Source organism: Glycine max, chromosome 8, assembly GCF_000004515.6.
Source record: "Glycine max cultivar Williams 82 chromosome 8, Glycine_max_v4.0, whole genome shotgun sequence".
NCBI lineage: Eukaryota > Viridiplantae > Streptophyta > Magnoliopsida > Fabales > Fabaceae > Glycine > Glycine max.
Window position 1 is genome coordinate 39,896,460 of NC_038244.2, and position 15,348 is coordinate 39,911,807.

The window sequence follows — 15,348 nt, forward strand, 5'->3', positions numbered from 1 at the left end:
TTTTTGCCTGGACGGTAAGTTCTTTAGACAAATGGGGTGTAAATAATTCAAATTGTACATTTAGATGCATATGGTTGTATTATATTGTATATAAGTTTTATGAATCGTGTTTAAATTACTTTGGGGGTCAGAGTGCCCGTGAACATGATTCATTACAAAATAAATTTATTAATATTAGAAAATTTATAATAATTCATGTATTCTTATTTTATCAATTAAATTAGATTTCTTAACGAGTGATGGAAAGATAAATGTAAATTAAATGAAAGAAATCTATGAAATTAATAGTTGTCATTATTAATCAATCCAATACACAGCACACAGGAAAAGGCCCCAAAGACCATTTTTACCCCTATGTGAAGAGGGTTCTCCTCTCTCTTGAAAACAAATAAAAAAATTCAAGGTTTAAATTAAACCTATATATACACGTGTTTCCATCACACGCGCGGACACCAGCCATTGGAGTCCTGTATAGTTAGGCCAAAACTAGCTCATGGCCAAAAAAGGAAAAAAAAATATATAAACAGCTCCCGCAAAGAAAAAAGAAAAATCACACGTACACACTTAATTGGCACGCACCAGAACCGACTGCGCACGTGCCAAAAAAAAAAGTCTACTATTTGTAGCCAAACTTCAACTTATTGTCCTTCAATTGTTCTTTATACTGTTGAGGGTATCCCATCAAAGTAGTAACGTGGATGTTGAAGAAGCAGTGATGCTGGCCAAGAAATGAAGCTTTTCTTGACTTATGAATCCCCCATGGCATTAACACTTCAAACTTCTAAGTTTCAACTTTCAATAATCACCAAAGTTTTTTTTATACCTGCTCTCTACTGTTTTTTTCTTCCCAATCTCTACAGCGTTGCTCCACCATCTTTGGTCTCCTTCACCTATAATTAATGCAAACTTTGAATTCCAGCCCGCAACTCACTTGTTTTCTTCCACACTCACAGGTTACAAAGAACAAATCACATTAAATTCTTCTACCACTGTTTCAGTGTTTCCCTTCTTTTTCTTCTCTCATTTACTCTCCCACAGTAACATGTTGCAAAATCCCTCTCCCCTCCTAGAGGAATTATGCCAACTCAATATTAATGAGTCACCAACATAAAAATAAAAATTACTCCAAACCCATCAAACTCTCGTAGTACATACGATAGAGATATATATGCTAATACTATTATAATCTACACCGTCACTCAAGTCAAATTTTAATAGCAAAATCCCTCTAAAAAATGTTGAGGTTTCTAGACGACTTGGCCCACCTTATTTCCTCTCTCTCTTTCTCTTTTTTTTTTTTCTTCCCTTGCTCTTTTATTATTATTGTTCCTTTTTTTCTTTACTCGGAGTTTCCTTTCTCATCATCTACCCACAAACGATTATTTAATTTCCTCCTCTTACAAGACAAGGAGAAGGAGGTTGAAGAGGATGATGATGATGTTGATGAGAATGATGAGACAGTACTTGACCTCATTCGGGTCCGAGTTGTTACTCGCAGCTGCGGCAACACTTTAGTAGGGAGTTTCCTTTGGTTATTGTTAATCACAAGTTCTTGCATCAACTGGTAGCACCCTATTACTTTTTCCTGCAATAATCAGATATAGGTGCTTTGGCAATCCGATCCATTTAACATATACAAAAACCAACGCATCATAATTTAACGTATTATCATGGTTTTAAATTGCGGTCCCTACTTCCAGGTATTTTAACACTACGTAATCGCATTATGACTTTACTCAATAAATTATCATAAAAATGGATGGATACCTTGGATATTAGATACGATGATTTCTGTAGCCCGGGAAATGAGGCATATATACTATATATGCTTACTTTTCTTATTCCCTGACACCAGGACTCAGCTTGCTCGGGCTTAACCACAGACCAATTAGGAATTTCATTAGCTGCAGTGAGTATGGCTGCAGCAGCAATGCATGATGGCCTGTAAGCAAGAAAGCTAGCCTCTGTGGACAAAGTAATCAAATAGGAAACTCATTAATCTTAGTACTCAAAATACAAACTTTCATTAATTACTATATCCAATGTTTCTTAAACTTTTAACTTTACTCAATAAATTATCATAAAAATGGATGGATACCTTGGATATTAGATACGATGATTTCTGTAGCCCGGGAAATGAGGAACCGGGTAAAAGTTCCAGTTGAATCTGCTTTGCACGCAAAGAAAACGAGGAAGCAAAGTGGGGTTACTGATCTTAGCCTCCAATCCAAGACACCCAGAACAAGTAGCTCCATCCTACGAATTGTTCTCGGTTCAAATATGTACTTGGCACCTTCTATCTGCAGTTTATAAATACATTGTGAATTACTACGTAGTATTGTATATGAACTAAAATGCCAATCCAACATGGAAGCTTTAACTTTTAATCATTAATAACAATATAATGATTAGTTTTTATTGGGACAAGTCTAAATCCCACCACCAAAGTTAATGTACTATAAACAGAAGATAATATCATACTATTATTATCTAGCACCATAATTCAATAGTGCCTGTGTAAACCCATGATTCTACTGCAAAAGGGAGCGTATGTTTGGGTTCATTTTATTGATTCTTGTGTAAAAGCAAACCCAAATGCCAAAAAAATTTCATTACAAAGGAGCGTATGTTTGAGATCATTTTTCATTACAATGATTCTACTGCAAAAGCAAGGAGCGTATGTTAAAGTTCATTTTATTGATTCTAGTGCAAAAGTTAGGTCAACACATTATAGTTTTATACCTGAAGGTCCAAGAGAGATGGAACAAGAGGTTCCTCCATTTTTGCTGCCAAAGACAAGCATGCAACAGATAGAAGTTGCAGAGGCCACCCATTTGTTTCCTGTGGACATTATTATAATCATCACCACAATAATTGCTTCCAATATCTCAATTAGTAGTGGTAATAATACTTTTCAAACTTTCTGGCACAAGTGCCAGCATGTATCCCTCACGTGACATGCACCTGCAGATAAAAGTACTAGAATCTTCTGCAAGCTGTCACTATCCACTGTATATAGTACTGCACAACAGTATATATATTGCCGAATACGCATTGTTTATATTTACACGTTGTTTTATTTCTCAAAGCAAAAATTAACTCAATTCTGGTACGAATAAATAACTCATATAATACCTGTATTAACTTTTTCAAAAAATTCAATATTTAAAGAAAAACATGGCATAAGGTTTTGTCGTACATAATAAAATAAATGCGTTGCTTAATCAATAATTGAGAGGTTATTGGAATAGTAACTCCTTTTTAGATTCAGCATAAAGCGATCCGAAACACTTAGAATTTTCTTGACATAATAATTACTATAACTTATAATATCTGCACGTAACCGACGACAGAAAAAGTAGATGATAGCAAAGATATTTTATACATAAATATACTCTCTCTATATATTTATATTATATAGTAGTATTTTTTTTAATGCATGTCATCCCAACTCCAATATAAATAAATGTACCACTATTAACGTTAATCTAACATTAAATAAATTCGCATCACCTACCTACCCAACTTAAATTATTATCCATTTTCCCGACACTCACGTTCGCACCTTTCTGAAAATTATATTATACAAAAAATTTATATAACCTTTTATTCGAAAATATAAGAGAAAATATGAAATATGATGAAAAATAATACTGTACTATTAGAAAAGTACTACGTACTACTTATGAGACCGTCATTTTCCTAAATTTTAAGTATAAAAATATATCTTCCATCAAGAAAACAAAATAAAGCATGAGAATTTATTGCCGTAAGCATTTAATTAATATTCAAGTCTGAAAAGTCAAACATAATTACCGCAGAGAAATTAATTTTCTACACACAATTAATAATAATTCTTTATTTTTTTATACGTATGTAATGTTTTCAAATGATCGATCAATCAGAAGCTATCCATATAATTTTTAAATACTTATTATAGAAATTAATAAATTTATATCACAGTTTGTGATTAAATAGTAACATTAACATTTTATTCTGTCAATAATAATGATAATGACTCTTATGAGTTTTTCAACTTTCGGAAATAACACATCCTTTTAAAGCTGCCGAGAAATGAGAGCTCACCGGCAACTGGCTAGAATCCAAAAACCGATCCATATAGTTGACGGCGAGGTACGCCGTCAAAGGCTGAAAGCCATAATACGCGTGTACCTGCGAAATCAGTAAAAAAAAAAAAAAAAAAAACTAACGCCGTCAACCCGCAGTGAACTCCATACGACGCAGATCCAGAAGATACTATAAGGCCGTTAAGGAGAAGAGACGGTTACAGTTAGCGGTGCATTTTAGTGTAGAGCAGTTCCGCGAGCGGATAGAAGAATGAAAAAAAAAAGTCATAAACAATATTATTTTACTTTTCTAATAAAATATTTTTTATTTTTATTTTTTAACCAGTTTGTTTAGTTATTTATTTATTTACCTTGAGAATCCATGCAACGGATTCTTCTCTGGCGTTGGCGTCGAGGGAGCGAGATTGGAACCTCGACAGGTACTCGAATCCGGGGACGAAGTTGCGCTCGTGCTCGATGAAGCTCGCGATGGAATAACAATCCTCCGTCATCGTCGGCGACGGCGGAGGTGACGGCGGAAGTGGTGAGGAGCCGATGTCGGATGAGGAGCACTCCGGCGACTCTCCGGAGAGGACTCCGGAGGTGTCCTCGCCACAGAGGAGGTCGTAGTCGGAGAGGCAGGAAACCGACATGAGGAGCGCCGGCGGCAGCGGAGGTTCCGCATTCATTGTGTTGGCATGCCGATTCGCCGATGAGGTTGCCGGAACCTGACCGGAGATGTCGCCGGAGAAGTGGTTTTGGTGCAGAGAGGGGAGAGAGAGTGTGTGTGGTTGTTGATGAATGAGTGGGAGAAGTTGTTGTCTTGGTTTCAAGGCTCTGCATCTGTTTGTTTGACTATAAATATGCGTTCTTCTGTGTGTTTTTCTCTAACAATAATTGATTAATACTACTAATGTAAATACTCTAGTTAAACTTTTTTTGCCTCAAATATCTACGCTAGGAGTTTTTCATTTTGGCCAGCAATGTTTTAATTTATATTTTAAAAAAAAAGTTGAGAACGGGAGTAGCTTTAATTCTTTTTTAATTTTATTTCTATCAAGAATTTAATTAAAATATAATGATAGTATTAATAATTTTTTACATGGTCATTTAATAATAAATTGTTATACTAAGATGGTTGATTTTTGTAATAATTACTTAAAGTGTATAGGTTTTTTTTAATTCAGCAAAAAAAAAAAAATTGTTGATGTGTATGAGATGGAGTGAGTTGACTTATAGGATGAAACTCTTGAAGCGGATTGACGTGGGTGTGTTTCAATGAATTGAGATTTTTTTATTAATAAATATTAATTATTAGTTTGTTCATTTTTTAATAGGAAAAATTGAAATTCATAATCTATTCATATTATTTTTTTAAATCATTAAATCAATCTCATATACCTAGTTTTCTAAAGTGAATAGGTGCTCCAATGCTACTTCAACCTTGTAAAAAATTTGTAGGTATTTGCAAAATATATTCTTCTACTCAAATCAACAATCAATAATAATTAAATTACATTCGATGATGAATATTAGATGACTATCTACGACAACCAAGTGATATATATATATATATATATATATATATATATATATATATATATATATATATATATATATATATATTATAACTGAAAAGACTGAGCACTATTGTTTTCCATAAAGAAATATATGTGATCTATAAAAATGAAACATTATCTTTATAGTCTAAGTTTATATTTTTCAATTAACTTTCTATTTCTAACATTTGATACAAAGAACTCCACGTACTAGCAAGTAGTGGCACATTGTGTAAGTTTAGGAATGCATTAATGTTAAGTAAAAAATTACTTGTGTCTTAAAATAAATCATGATTTTTAATTATTTTGATTAGATGTAAATAAATAGAAAAATTAAAAATTATATTTTATATAATATCAGACCATGTTTTATATTCTTGGATTTGAACTGAGAATGTCTAAAGCCATAATTTGATACATCATTAAAGAATGATATTTAAGATTTTATTTAATTTTTTATGTTTAAGATTCATTTTGTAAAAATATTTTTTTTATTGCTTTCCTCGGCTCTCAAATAATGATCCTTAGAAATTGGTTGGGCTATTTAGATTGATAATGCATATGTTCAATCTTAAGAATTGTAAGCAGGAATTGAATTTTTTTAAAACATGAATTACTAGGGTACCATAATGTTATGTTCTTTAATTTCACCAAAAAAAATAATAATGTTCTCTAATTAAATGTAATTCAAGTCAATTTATAGTTGGTTTGGTGACCCTGAGTATTGATAAATGTCTTGCTAGTGAACCAAATTGTTGAATGGTAAAACATTGGGGTCTCAGCATTATTAATTTCTTGTCTTAAAAATGTCAATTGTAAGTGACCCGGTGCGCGTTCTGCCTTTTCCCTAAGGTATGTGCCATCTTAGCATTTATAGATCGTATTTGTTTGTCCTTTGCATTGCCATTTCCTATGTACCAAATGCCAATAACAACCCATAAAGCGCCAAGTTTTCTCAGCTGCTAGTTCTCCCTAACTACTTTGCTCCAAACAGATTTCATGTCTTGTCGCTTAAGAAATTGACATTAATTTTCACACAGTTACAACGATTTGGTGACAATATTTCATGATATGATCAATTATGTTCTCTTTTTACTTAGAAAGAATAGAATGATTTAATAAGCCGGTGAGATAAGGACCATTCAGATATGTTCAACTGAATATTCATATACATTAATATATTTTACTGTACTTTTAATGGAAGCAATTGACTTTCTTAAATTTGTAACTTCTGTAAATCTAATCATGATCATCTATTAATATTTCTTGTAATTACCTTCAGAAATTGGGTTGCAAATAATGACAAACTAGATAATTTTAAAACAAAAATGGTTGAAAAGTCTTATATTTTATTTTTCTTGCTATACGTCACACAGTATTATTCTTAGACATGGATGTAACTTGTTGATGGACCATTATCAGGCTCTAGGCTGTACCTTCCTAGATTCGATCAGTATTATTCCTATACCTCAATATATGTACGTTGGGTGTATGGACCCATAATTCTTCTGTCATGAGTTGTTATTATGAATTATGAAGGCATGCAGGGTTAGTTTTAGGTTCATAAAAAAATATTATTATATTTATAAAATAAAAAGAATCTCATATATTAATGAAAAAAAAATAGGTATATATGTTAGTATGAAGATTCAATATATTTAAAGATTTTTTTAAAAAAACAAAATTCTTTAAGTCTCATTTATTGTTAGATAGGCTCCGCAAATACCTATACACCAATCTCATCTCATCCATGCATGCAGGTTAATTAATGATTTGGTGGGTCACATTTACAAATTATTTTTTAAAATGAGTTTCTTTTAATTACTGGCATAGGTCCATTTTGATTGATATCAAGTTACCTTAAGAGTTATTTTTTTTTATTATTATTTATTTTTCTAATGGTAATAATAAGTAATTAATTTTAAACATTAAATTTTTAAAAAAATCAATGGTTAAAATGAAGAGTTACTCTTTTAAAATTACTCTTAGAGTGAATTGTTCTCATCTCACTTGTCTTATGTATAAATATAATTTTTTAATTAACAATTTAATATATTGCTAATGTAATCAATATTTTAAAATGTATAATTATAAAAACAAATTGATCCTGCCTCTGTCCTTGTAAGTACCTACATTCAAATAAATTATCATATTTTAATTAACTATAAAAAAAAGTTTGGTCAAATATAATAGTAGTTTGGATGATAGAAAGTATATTGATGCAATTAAAGGAGGTGTCGAGATAGGTTGTGGAAACCAATTGATGTGACATTTTGTTACAATGTTATTCATGAATACAGTGACAAAGTCAGATGTGGTATGGATTATCACTTGGAAATTGTTAGCTAATAGGATTGTCTACCAAAAGAAAAGACAATTAAATATTCCAAGTAAAGTTCATGTCATTTTTAGTTTTATATATCTTATATCTATAAATTGCTTATATGGAGTTTTAATGTAGACTTTATTGTTTGAACTCAATATAGTACATAGATATGTAGATAAGCCATATTGTTATAAACAAAAGTTTGTAGGTAAATAGATCAAATTAAGTGTTTTTCCAAAAGAAAATTAAAATGTGTCGTTCTGCATTATATATGATATATTAGAAAATTCTTATGTTTGCAGCATATACTATTTGTAAAGTATTTTTATTTGTTGCAAGTCTTTACATTGAAGATAGTGAATTGAAGGAGCTTTATCTTATAGAAATTGAGAAGCTACTCAATTCAAATGGAAGATCTTTAAAAGATTGTACTTTTCTGTCATGTCCAGATAGTTCTAACTTTGATTTTTATGAAAACAAATTCATTGTAGAACAATTCAATTATGACACAAATGAGTTAACTAAGCTCCATGCTCTATTGAAGTTGTTGACAAAGGAGCAGTTAGATGTCTACAATCAGATCATTGAAGCAATGTTTTCTGATCATGGCTAGTTTTTCTTCCTTTATGGCTATGGTGGAACTAGGAAGACTTTCCTTTGGAATACACTGTCAGCTGCTATTAGAGCACAAAAGAAGATTGTTTTGAATGTTGCATCTAGTGGTATTTCCAGTTTTCTTCTCCATGGTGGAAGGATAGATCATTCCACTTTTTCAATTCCATTGTTAATGACTGAGGAATTAACATGCAACATAGCTCAAGGTAGTCTTCATGCAAAGCTTCTTATTGAAACTAAATTAATTATTTGGGATGAAGCACCAATGATGAATAGATATTGTTTTAAGGTTTTGGACCGCACTTTGCGGGATTTGATGTGTTGTAAATGTGAAGAAAACAAATACAAATCGTTTATGGAAAAGTTTTCATTTTAGGAGGTGATTTTAGACAGATTCTACCAGTTGTTAGAATGGGATCAAAATAAGATATCCTTAATGCAACAATTAACTTATTAGATTTATGAAATCATTACAAAGTGTTGAGATTGACAAAAAAACAAGAGATTGACCACTGCCAAGACAAATCAAATAGCTAATGAGATCAAGAAATTTGCTGATTGAATTCTTCAAATTGGTAATGGTGACATGGATTCAGATGACAAAGGTGACATTGAAATACCAACTAATCTTTTGGTTTTAGACAATGATAAACCACTGCCTTCATTGGTTGATTTTGTGTATTCAAACATATTGGAAAATTTGAATGTTTCAAATTTTTTTGAAGTCAGAGCAATCCTCACTCCAACATTAGAAATTGTTGAAGAAGCAAATGAATTTATGTTGTCTTTAATTTCAGGGGATGAAAAACAGTATTTAAGTTCATACTCTCCTTGCCATTCTGATGAAGATTATCAAATACAAGGTGATTGGTTTACACCAGAATTTCTAAATGAGATCAAGTATTCAGGAATTCCAAATCATAAGTTACGACTGAAAGTTGGAGTTCCTGTAATGTTATTAAGAAACTTGGATCAGACCAATGGATTATGTAATGACATACGACTACAAGTCAAACATTTAGGCCAAAATGTCATCACAATTACAGTATTAACTGACAAAAATTATGGTGATACAAATTTTATTGTAAAAATGGATTTGGTACCCTCTGATCATGACTTCCTATTCAAATTCCAACATCGACAATTCCCTCTATCTTTGTGTTTTGCAATGACTATAAACAAAAAGTCAAGGACAATCATTATCTAAGGTTGGATTGTATCTTCCAAGGCCATTATTAACTCATGGTCAACTATATGTGGCAGTATCTAGAGTGAAATCAAAGGATGGGTTGAAGATGTTGATTTTGGATGAAGATAGAAAAGTTTGAACCTTAACCAAAATTTGTTGTATACAAAGAAGTTTTTGAAAACTTGTAGTCAATACAAAGCAAGGAAATTTTCAATAAAAATCTTTTAATATGTTGTTAGCAGTAGAATTTTGTACCTTTCTCTATGAAAATATGAGGACAAAATGTTGATAGTAATACATATTTTTTATTCAAAGACAACTATTGGTATACACAGCCATATACATGATAATACCTACATACATAGTATCAAAAATATTAACTGATTGACAGTATGAAATTCTATACAATTAATAATACTACACATGTCCTAATACAAGTATCATGCCACTAATTTGCAAAACAAAAAGTTCCAAGTACAACCTATTTTCAGTATTTTGAACAATCACATGCTAACATCCTCTGTTTCTAGGGAGACCTTTAGTAATTTGGCTTCACTCGGGTCTATAGTAATAGTAATAGGTTGATCCTGCAACCAAAAGAAAAGAAGTTTTTGAAAACCTATAGTCAATACATATAATAGGTTATACATTCTTTTTGTAGAGATGAATGTATCTTCATGCATTATGTGTAGTCTGATTATTATTGTTACATGTGTAACTAAGTTGGACAGACATGCAATTATATGCTTATTGGATTCTTTTTTTGTAGAACTTCATAAAAATTTGTTGCATTTGTTAGTCAAAAGAAAATGAAGGAATTACACATCCCTAATAATTATGGCCAGAATAGTTATGGTCGTGATTGACAATCTTTATCCTTAAGTTGGAATCTTAAGTAGGACTCATTATAACTATCATCAAAAGGAAATAACAAGCAAGGAAATTTTCAGCAAAAATCCTTTTAGTATGTTCTTAGTAGTAGAATTTTGTACCTTTCTCTATGAGAAATTGATGACAAAATGTTGGTAGTAATACATATTTTTTATTCAAAGACAAAACTATTGGTATACACAACCATATACATAATAATACCTACATACATAGTACAAAAATACTAACTGATTAATAGTATGAAATTATGTACCATTAATAATACTGCACATGTCCTAATACAAGTATTATGTCACTAATTTGCAGAACAAAAAGTTCCAAGTACAGCCTATTTTGAGTATTTTGAACAATCACATGCTAACATCTTCTGTTTCTAGGGAGACCTTTAGTAATTTGGCTTCATTCAAGTCTGTAGTAACAACAATAGTTTGATCTTGCAACCAAAAGAAAAAAAGTTTTTGAAAACCTATAGACAATACATATAATAGGTTATACTTTTTTTTTGTAGAGATGAATGTATCTTCATGCATTGTGTGTAGTCTGATTATTATTGACAGAAACACTTGAGTTCTCGTCTTCATTGACCAATCTACATTTCTTATCCCCAATGATCAATTTTGCTGCATTATTTTAGCCATACAAAGGATTGACATGTCTACTTTTGAGAAGGTATGGACTTAAGGATATTGTTCATGGTTATACTGATGTACTTTTGGAATTTGATTGTCAAAGAATCAATTACTTATACACCCCTACTTATAAATTGATTGAAAAATTAATATATTTTGTAATACAATCTCTATCCTTCAATATTAGCATGTGTTAATTTAATATTGTATTTTTTAGTGTGATATTTAGACTTATTATTATTATTTTCTATCAAACTAAAAAAATATAGTTTGAATAATTTAAATATTCAGTTGTTATATTTTGGAGTTATTGTATAAAAGTTCTGATTAATTTATCCATTATCTATAATCAACAAAAAATATAACTAAAATAAGTTTATTAAATTAATTTAAAAGATACAAAAAAATGTGTTGACCCTTTATAAAGGAAAATTGAATATAGATGGATCATCATTCTTTGTACAATCTATCTTATATTCTCAGACTCATGCATGCATAGGACCACGAAAGAGCAGCAGAGGACCACGAAGCATTCAGTAGGGGACCACGACAACAACCACAAGTTCATCATGCATCTTTTGAAGCACGTTGACGACATACTCAGACGAACATCGAAAGCAACATTTTCGACCATTGATTTCATAGATGATGTATTTTTTCTCATGAATCCATATCTGCTTCATCATTATATGATTTGTAATTTTAGGGTTCATTCATGTAATGCTTCATCATCATACTCCTCTGAAGAAGGATAGGAGAATATAATGAGGAGTTTTTGACATTTATTGTTCGGATTCACTATTAAGTATTTTTTTCTTGTTGTTTAATCTTTTTGAATATGATGATAGTTGGTTAAAAAGGTTATAAATTATAAAGAATAGAACTTTTTCCAAATTCCAATGATGTTCTGGCTGAAATTTAAGGAAGAACTTTCAGATGTCTGGAAGTTAATTGATAATTATAGGAATGTACAAGAGGTAAATGTTGTAAAGACTAAGAGAGACACCCTGATCCTCCAAAATGGATGGTGTCAGGTTAAAGTCAACAATGAGTTGATGGAGGATAAGGATGTGTATTTTAGATATCTAGGTGACTTATATTTTCACGTTAGTTTCATCAAAATAGATGAATAAGAGGCTGCGAAGAAAGTAGAGTTGGAACCCAAAATTTTTGTAGAAACAATTTTGTAGGTATGCAGGATTCAAGGAAAGGGATGAGCTGACATTTGTATTTTAAGTACATATAGTAGGTTTTTATTATTATTTAAGTACCTATTTGTGACAGCATGTGGTTACATATGAACATGTGTAGTATTAGGAGAAGTAAATATTATGGTTGGTAAAAACCAATGAAGGAAACACTTATTATATTGGTATAATATATTTTATTATATATTATAAATTATATGCATGAAATCTAGTGGTTATTTTTATATCTATTATCTAGATAATTTCAAAATGATTTTGTAAAGTTTCATTTTATTGATCAATATTTTCAAATAACTTACATTTGCTATAAACAAATTTTTCAAACACTGTACACGAAATTTAAAAATCATTATAATAAATTTTATTGATTTACAATGATTTCTTCAAAATATATAAAATTTAACTAAAAATCATATAAGGGTATTTCAATATGTATACCTCACACGACTTGATAATGCGTATTGGCAATACTTAAAAGTATTTTCATTTTTTTCGTGTCATTGTTGGTTTTATAAAATCGTATGAGTGGGTGCATGGAGAAAATCTCTTAACCAACATAATTAATTATTACAAAAGTCGATTACTACACAATTTTGCCCCCAAAACGAACAACAAATTTATATAGCCAATTTGTAAGTGTATTTTTGATGTTTCACTCTCACTGCTAGGGGCATAAAATCATATGATGGGTGCAGGAAGAAAATATCTTATCCAAGATAAATAATTTTTACCAAAACCCAAGACTACACCATGGTGTGCCAAAAGGGATTGCTAATCGGTATCTGCAATCTGTAAGTGTATTTTTGGTTTTTGCCTTTGACTGCAGTGTGTATACAATGATATGTTGGGTGTAAGAAGAAAATATGTTAACCAATATAAATAATTTTTAGCAAAATCCATAATACACAATTTAGGGCCAAAACGGATTGTCAATCTATCTGTAAGGTCATTTTCGGTATTTGGTGTATTAGAGTCGGGTGTATCAAATAATTTGGTGGAGCAACTAGAAAATGGCTCAAACGGATCTGTCTCACTAATGTATTTCGGCCTAAAACGTAGTTGAACAACCAAACACTTCAAAAGTCTGAAAACATTTCAAGATGTGCAACATAGTGAGAATACGAAGCATATTCTTAGAAGCACACCGAAACGACGCGTAGGAAGAAGACCAATGAAGAACAACAAGAACGTCATGGTTGATGCTCCAGGAAATGACGACTTTCTGAGAGACACGATGATTGGTGGGTTCACGATATTCAATTTCTTCCTTCAGGTATGTTTCCTTCCTCAAAATGTAATACATTACCGTTTTTGGTGGTTTCAATAAGTTGTTTTTCACTGTAAAATACTATGTCAACCAAAAACAGACTATAATCATTACCATTTTTGTATTGTTCAAATGTAATCAATCAATGGTATATTCGATTATCTTACATCCTTTAAATTCTAACGGCGTAAGAGTATGAAATTATGAGTATATTATGTTGAATGTATTGTTTATTAAATAATAATAAAGCCAAAAGCAAAGTATTGATGAAGTAAAAAATTCAAGTTTGTTTAACAGATTATATTGCTTATGTATTTGTCTTAATATAACATATTGTATTGCTTTTGATTGAGTCCATTATATTGCATGTCTTGACGATAAAATAGAAACAATACAGATTAAGCCAAAAACAGAGTCATTTTTCCTACATGTCTTCAATATTAAACCATCATTCTACATAATCCTTTAAACATATTAAGATAAAAATTAGTACAATGAAATATATAATATTTGGTTATGGCACATATGAAACAAGATACTCTACATTATCGCTTGGTTATAATTTAACTATTCAAATGTTTATCATGAATGTGAATAGTCTATTGAGTTGTTTCTGTAATTGTTATTTTTGTTTTTCAAAAATTATCTACATTGTTCAAAAACCTATACAAAATACATTACTACATAAATGACATTTTTGATACATCGATTTTTGAACATACTTTCCAATGTCAATGAAACAGAACTCTCTCTTTGTTTGTCCAAAGTTTTGGAAAACATTTAAGAATGAAGTTTCTACAGACTAGGAGTTGATTGATAAGCAAGGGAAGGTATCAAAGGTTAAAGTGCTTGAATATAACAAAGATTCAATTCTCATCTACAAAGGTTGGCCTAAATTTAAAAGGCTAAATGAAATTTACAATGAAAGGGAGATAATGTTTGTTTATGTGGGTGACCATAAATTTCATGGTAGGTTCTTCAAACAAGATCCAGAGCTTGCAAGAGTTAATCAGTAATTGAATAAAAAAAATATAGGAGTTGTTGATAATGATGATCCAAGACTATCAATGTATCTATGGGGAAGGAGGAATTGTGAATTCATGCTCAATGCAAGCAAGGATATGATATTTATTCCCTATCTGTAATAGAAAACAGTTTTAGTTGTGGTTAGATTTTGATGGTTTGGATGTAGATGTTTAGACAACTTCTAAGTTAGTTGTCAACTTTTGTGTTATCTATTATTAGCATCTTTTGTGAGCAAATACTGTTTTATATTGATAATTATTATAAATGCTCAACTGTTTGCATTTTCTATGAAAGACTGAATGTGATAGCAGCAGAGGCCAAATGGGTAGCATGTCCAATATGATGCAGAAAAAAACCTTATGTCGATAATTATATCTAATCCCGGCCAAGGGAATATTCCTTGCTTTGTTAGCAAACATACAACAAACTTAAAATATTTTTTCAATCCTTTTATTGCCTTTTTGTTGTTGGCCATGTTTGGCAATCTTAGTCCTTAAGTAGGAATCATTATAAATACTAAGAAAAGGAAATAATAGAGCAAGAAAAATTTCAGTAAAAATCCTTTTAGTAT

The 15,348-nt window shown here is 30.8% G+C and overlaps 1 protein-coding gene across 1 annotated transcript; it reads right to left on the reverse strand.

The window, feature by feature from the left end:
- Positions 1–274: 274 nt before the first annotated feature.
- On the reverse strand, positions 275–4,975 carry LOC100778578 (cyclin-D1-1). Its single transcript, XM_003531985.5, has 6 exons — positions 4,439–4,975; positions 4,087–4,173; positions 2,743–2,841; positions 2,099–2,300; positions 1,834–1,964; positions 275–1,585 (listed from the first exon to the last, which is right to left on the reverse strand). The coding sequence occupies exons 1-6, from the start codon at positions 4,754–4,756 to the stop codon at positions 1,340–1,342; spliced, it is 1,083 nt and encodes a 360-aa protein (XP_003532033.1). The 5' UTR covers positions 4,757–4,975; the 3' UTR covers positions 275–1,339.
- Between the last annotated feature and the right edge of the window lie 10,373 nt (positions 4,976–15,348).

What these genes read in the sequence shown, in the direction of transcription:
- LOC100778578 (XM_003531985.5), bottom strand. Translation starts at nt 4,756, where the DNA reads ATGAATGCGGAACCTCCGCTGCCGCCGGCGCTCCTCATGTCGGTTTCC. An exon ending in CATCTCTCTTGGACCTTCAG is followed by an intron (nt 2,301 to 2,742) that starts GTATAAAACTAT and finishes TATAAACTGCAG; the next exon opens with ATAGAAGGTGCCAAGTACAT. An exon ending in CATCGTATCTAATATCCAAG is followed by an intron (nt 1,965 to 2,098) that starts GTATCCATCCAT and finishes CTTTGTCCACAG; the next exon opens with AGGCTAGCTTTCTTGCTTAC.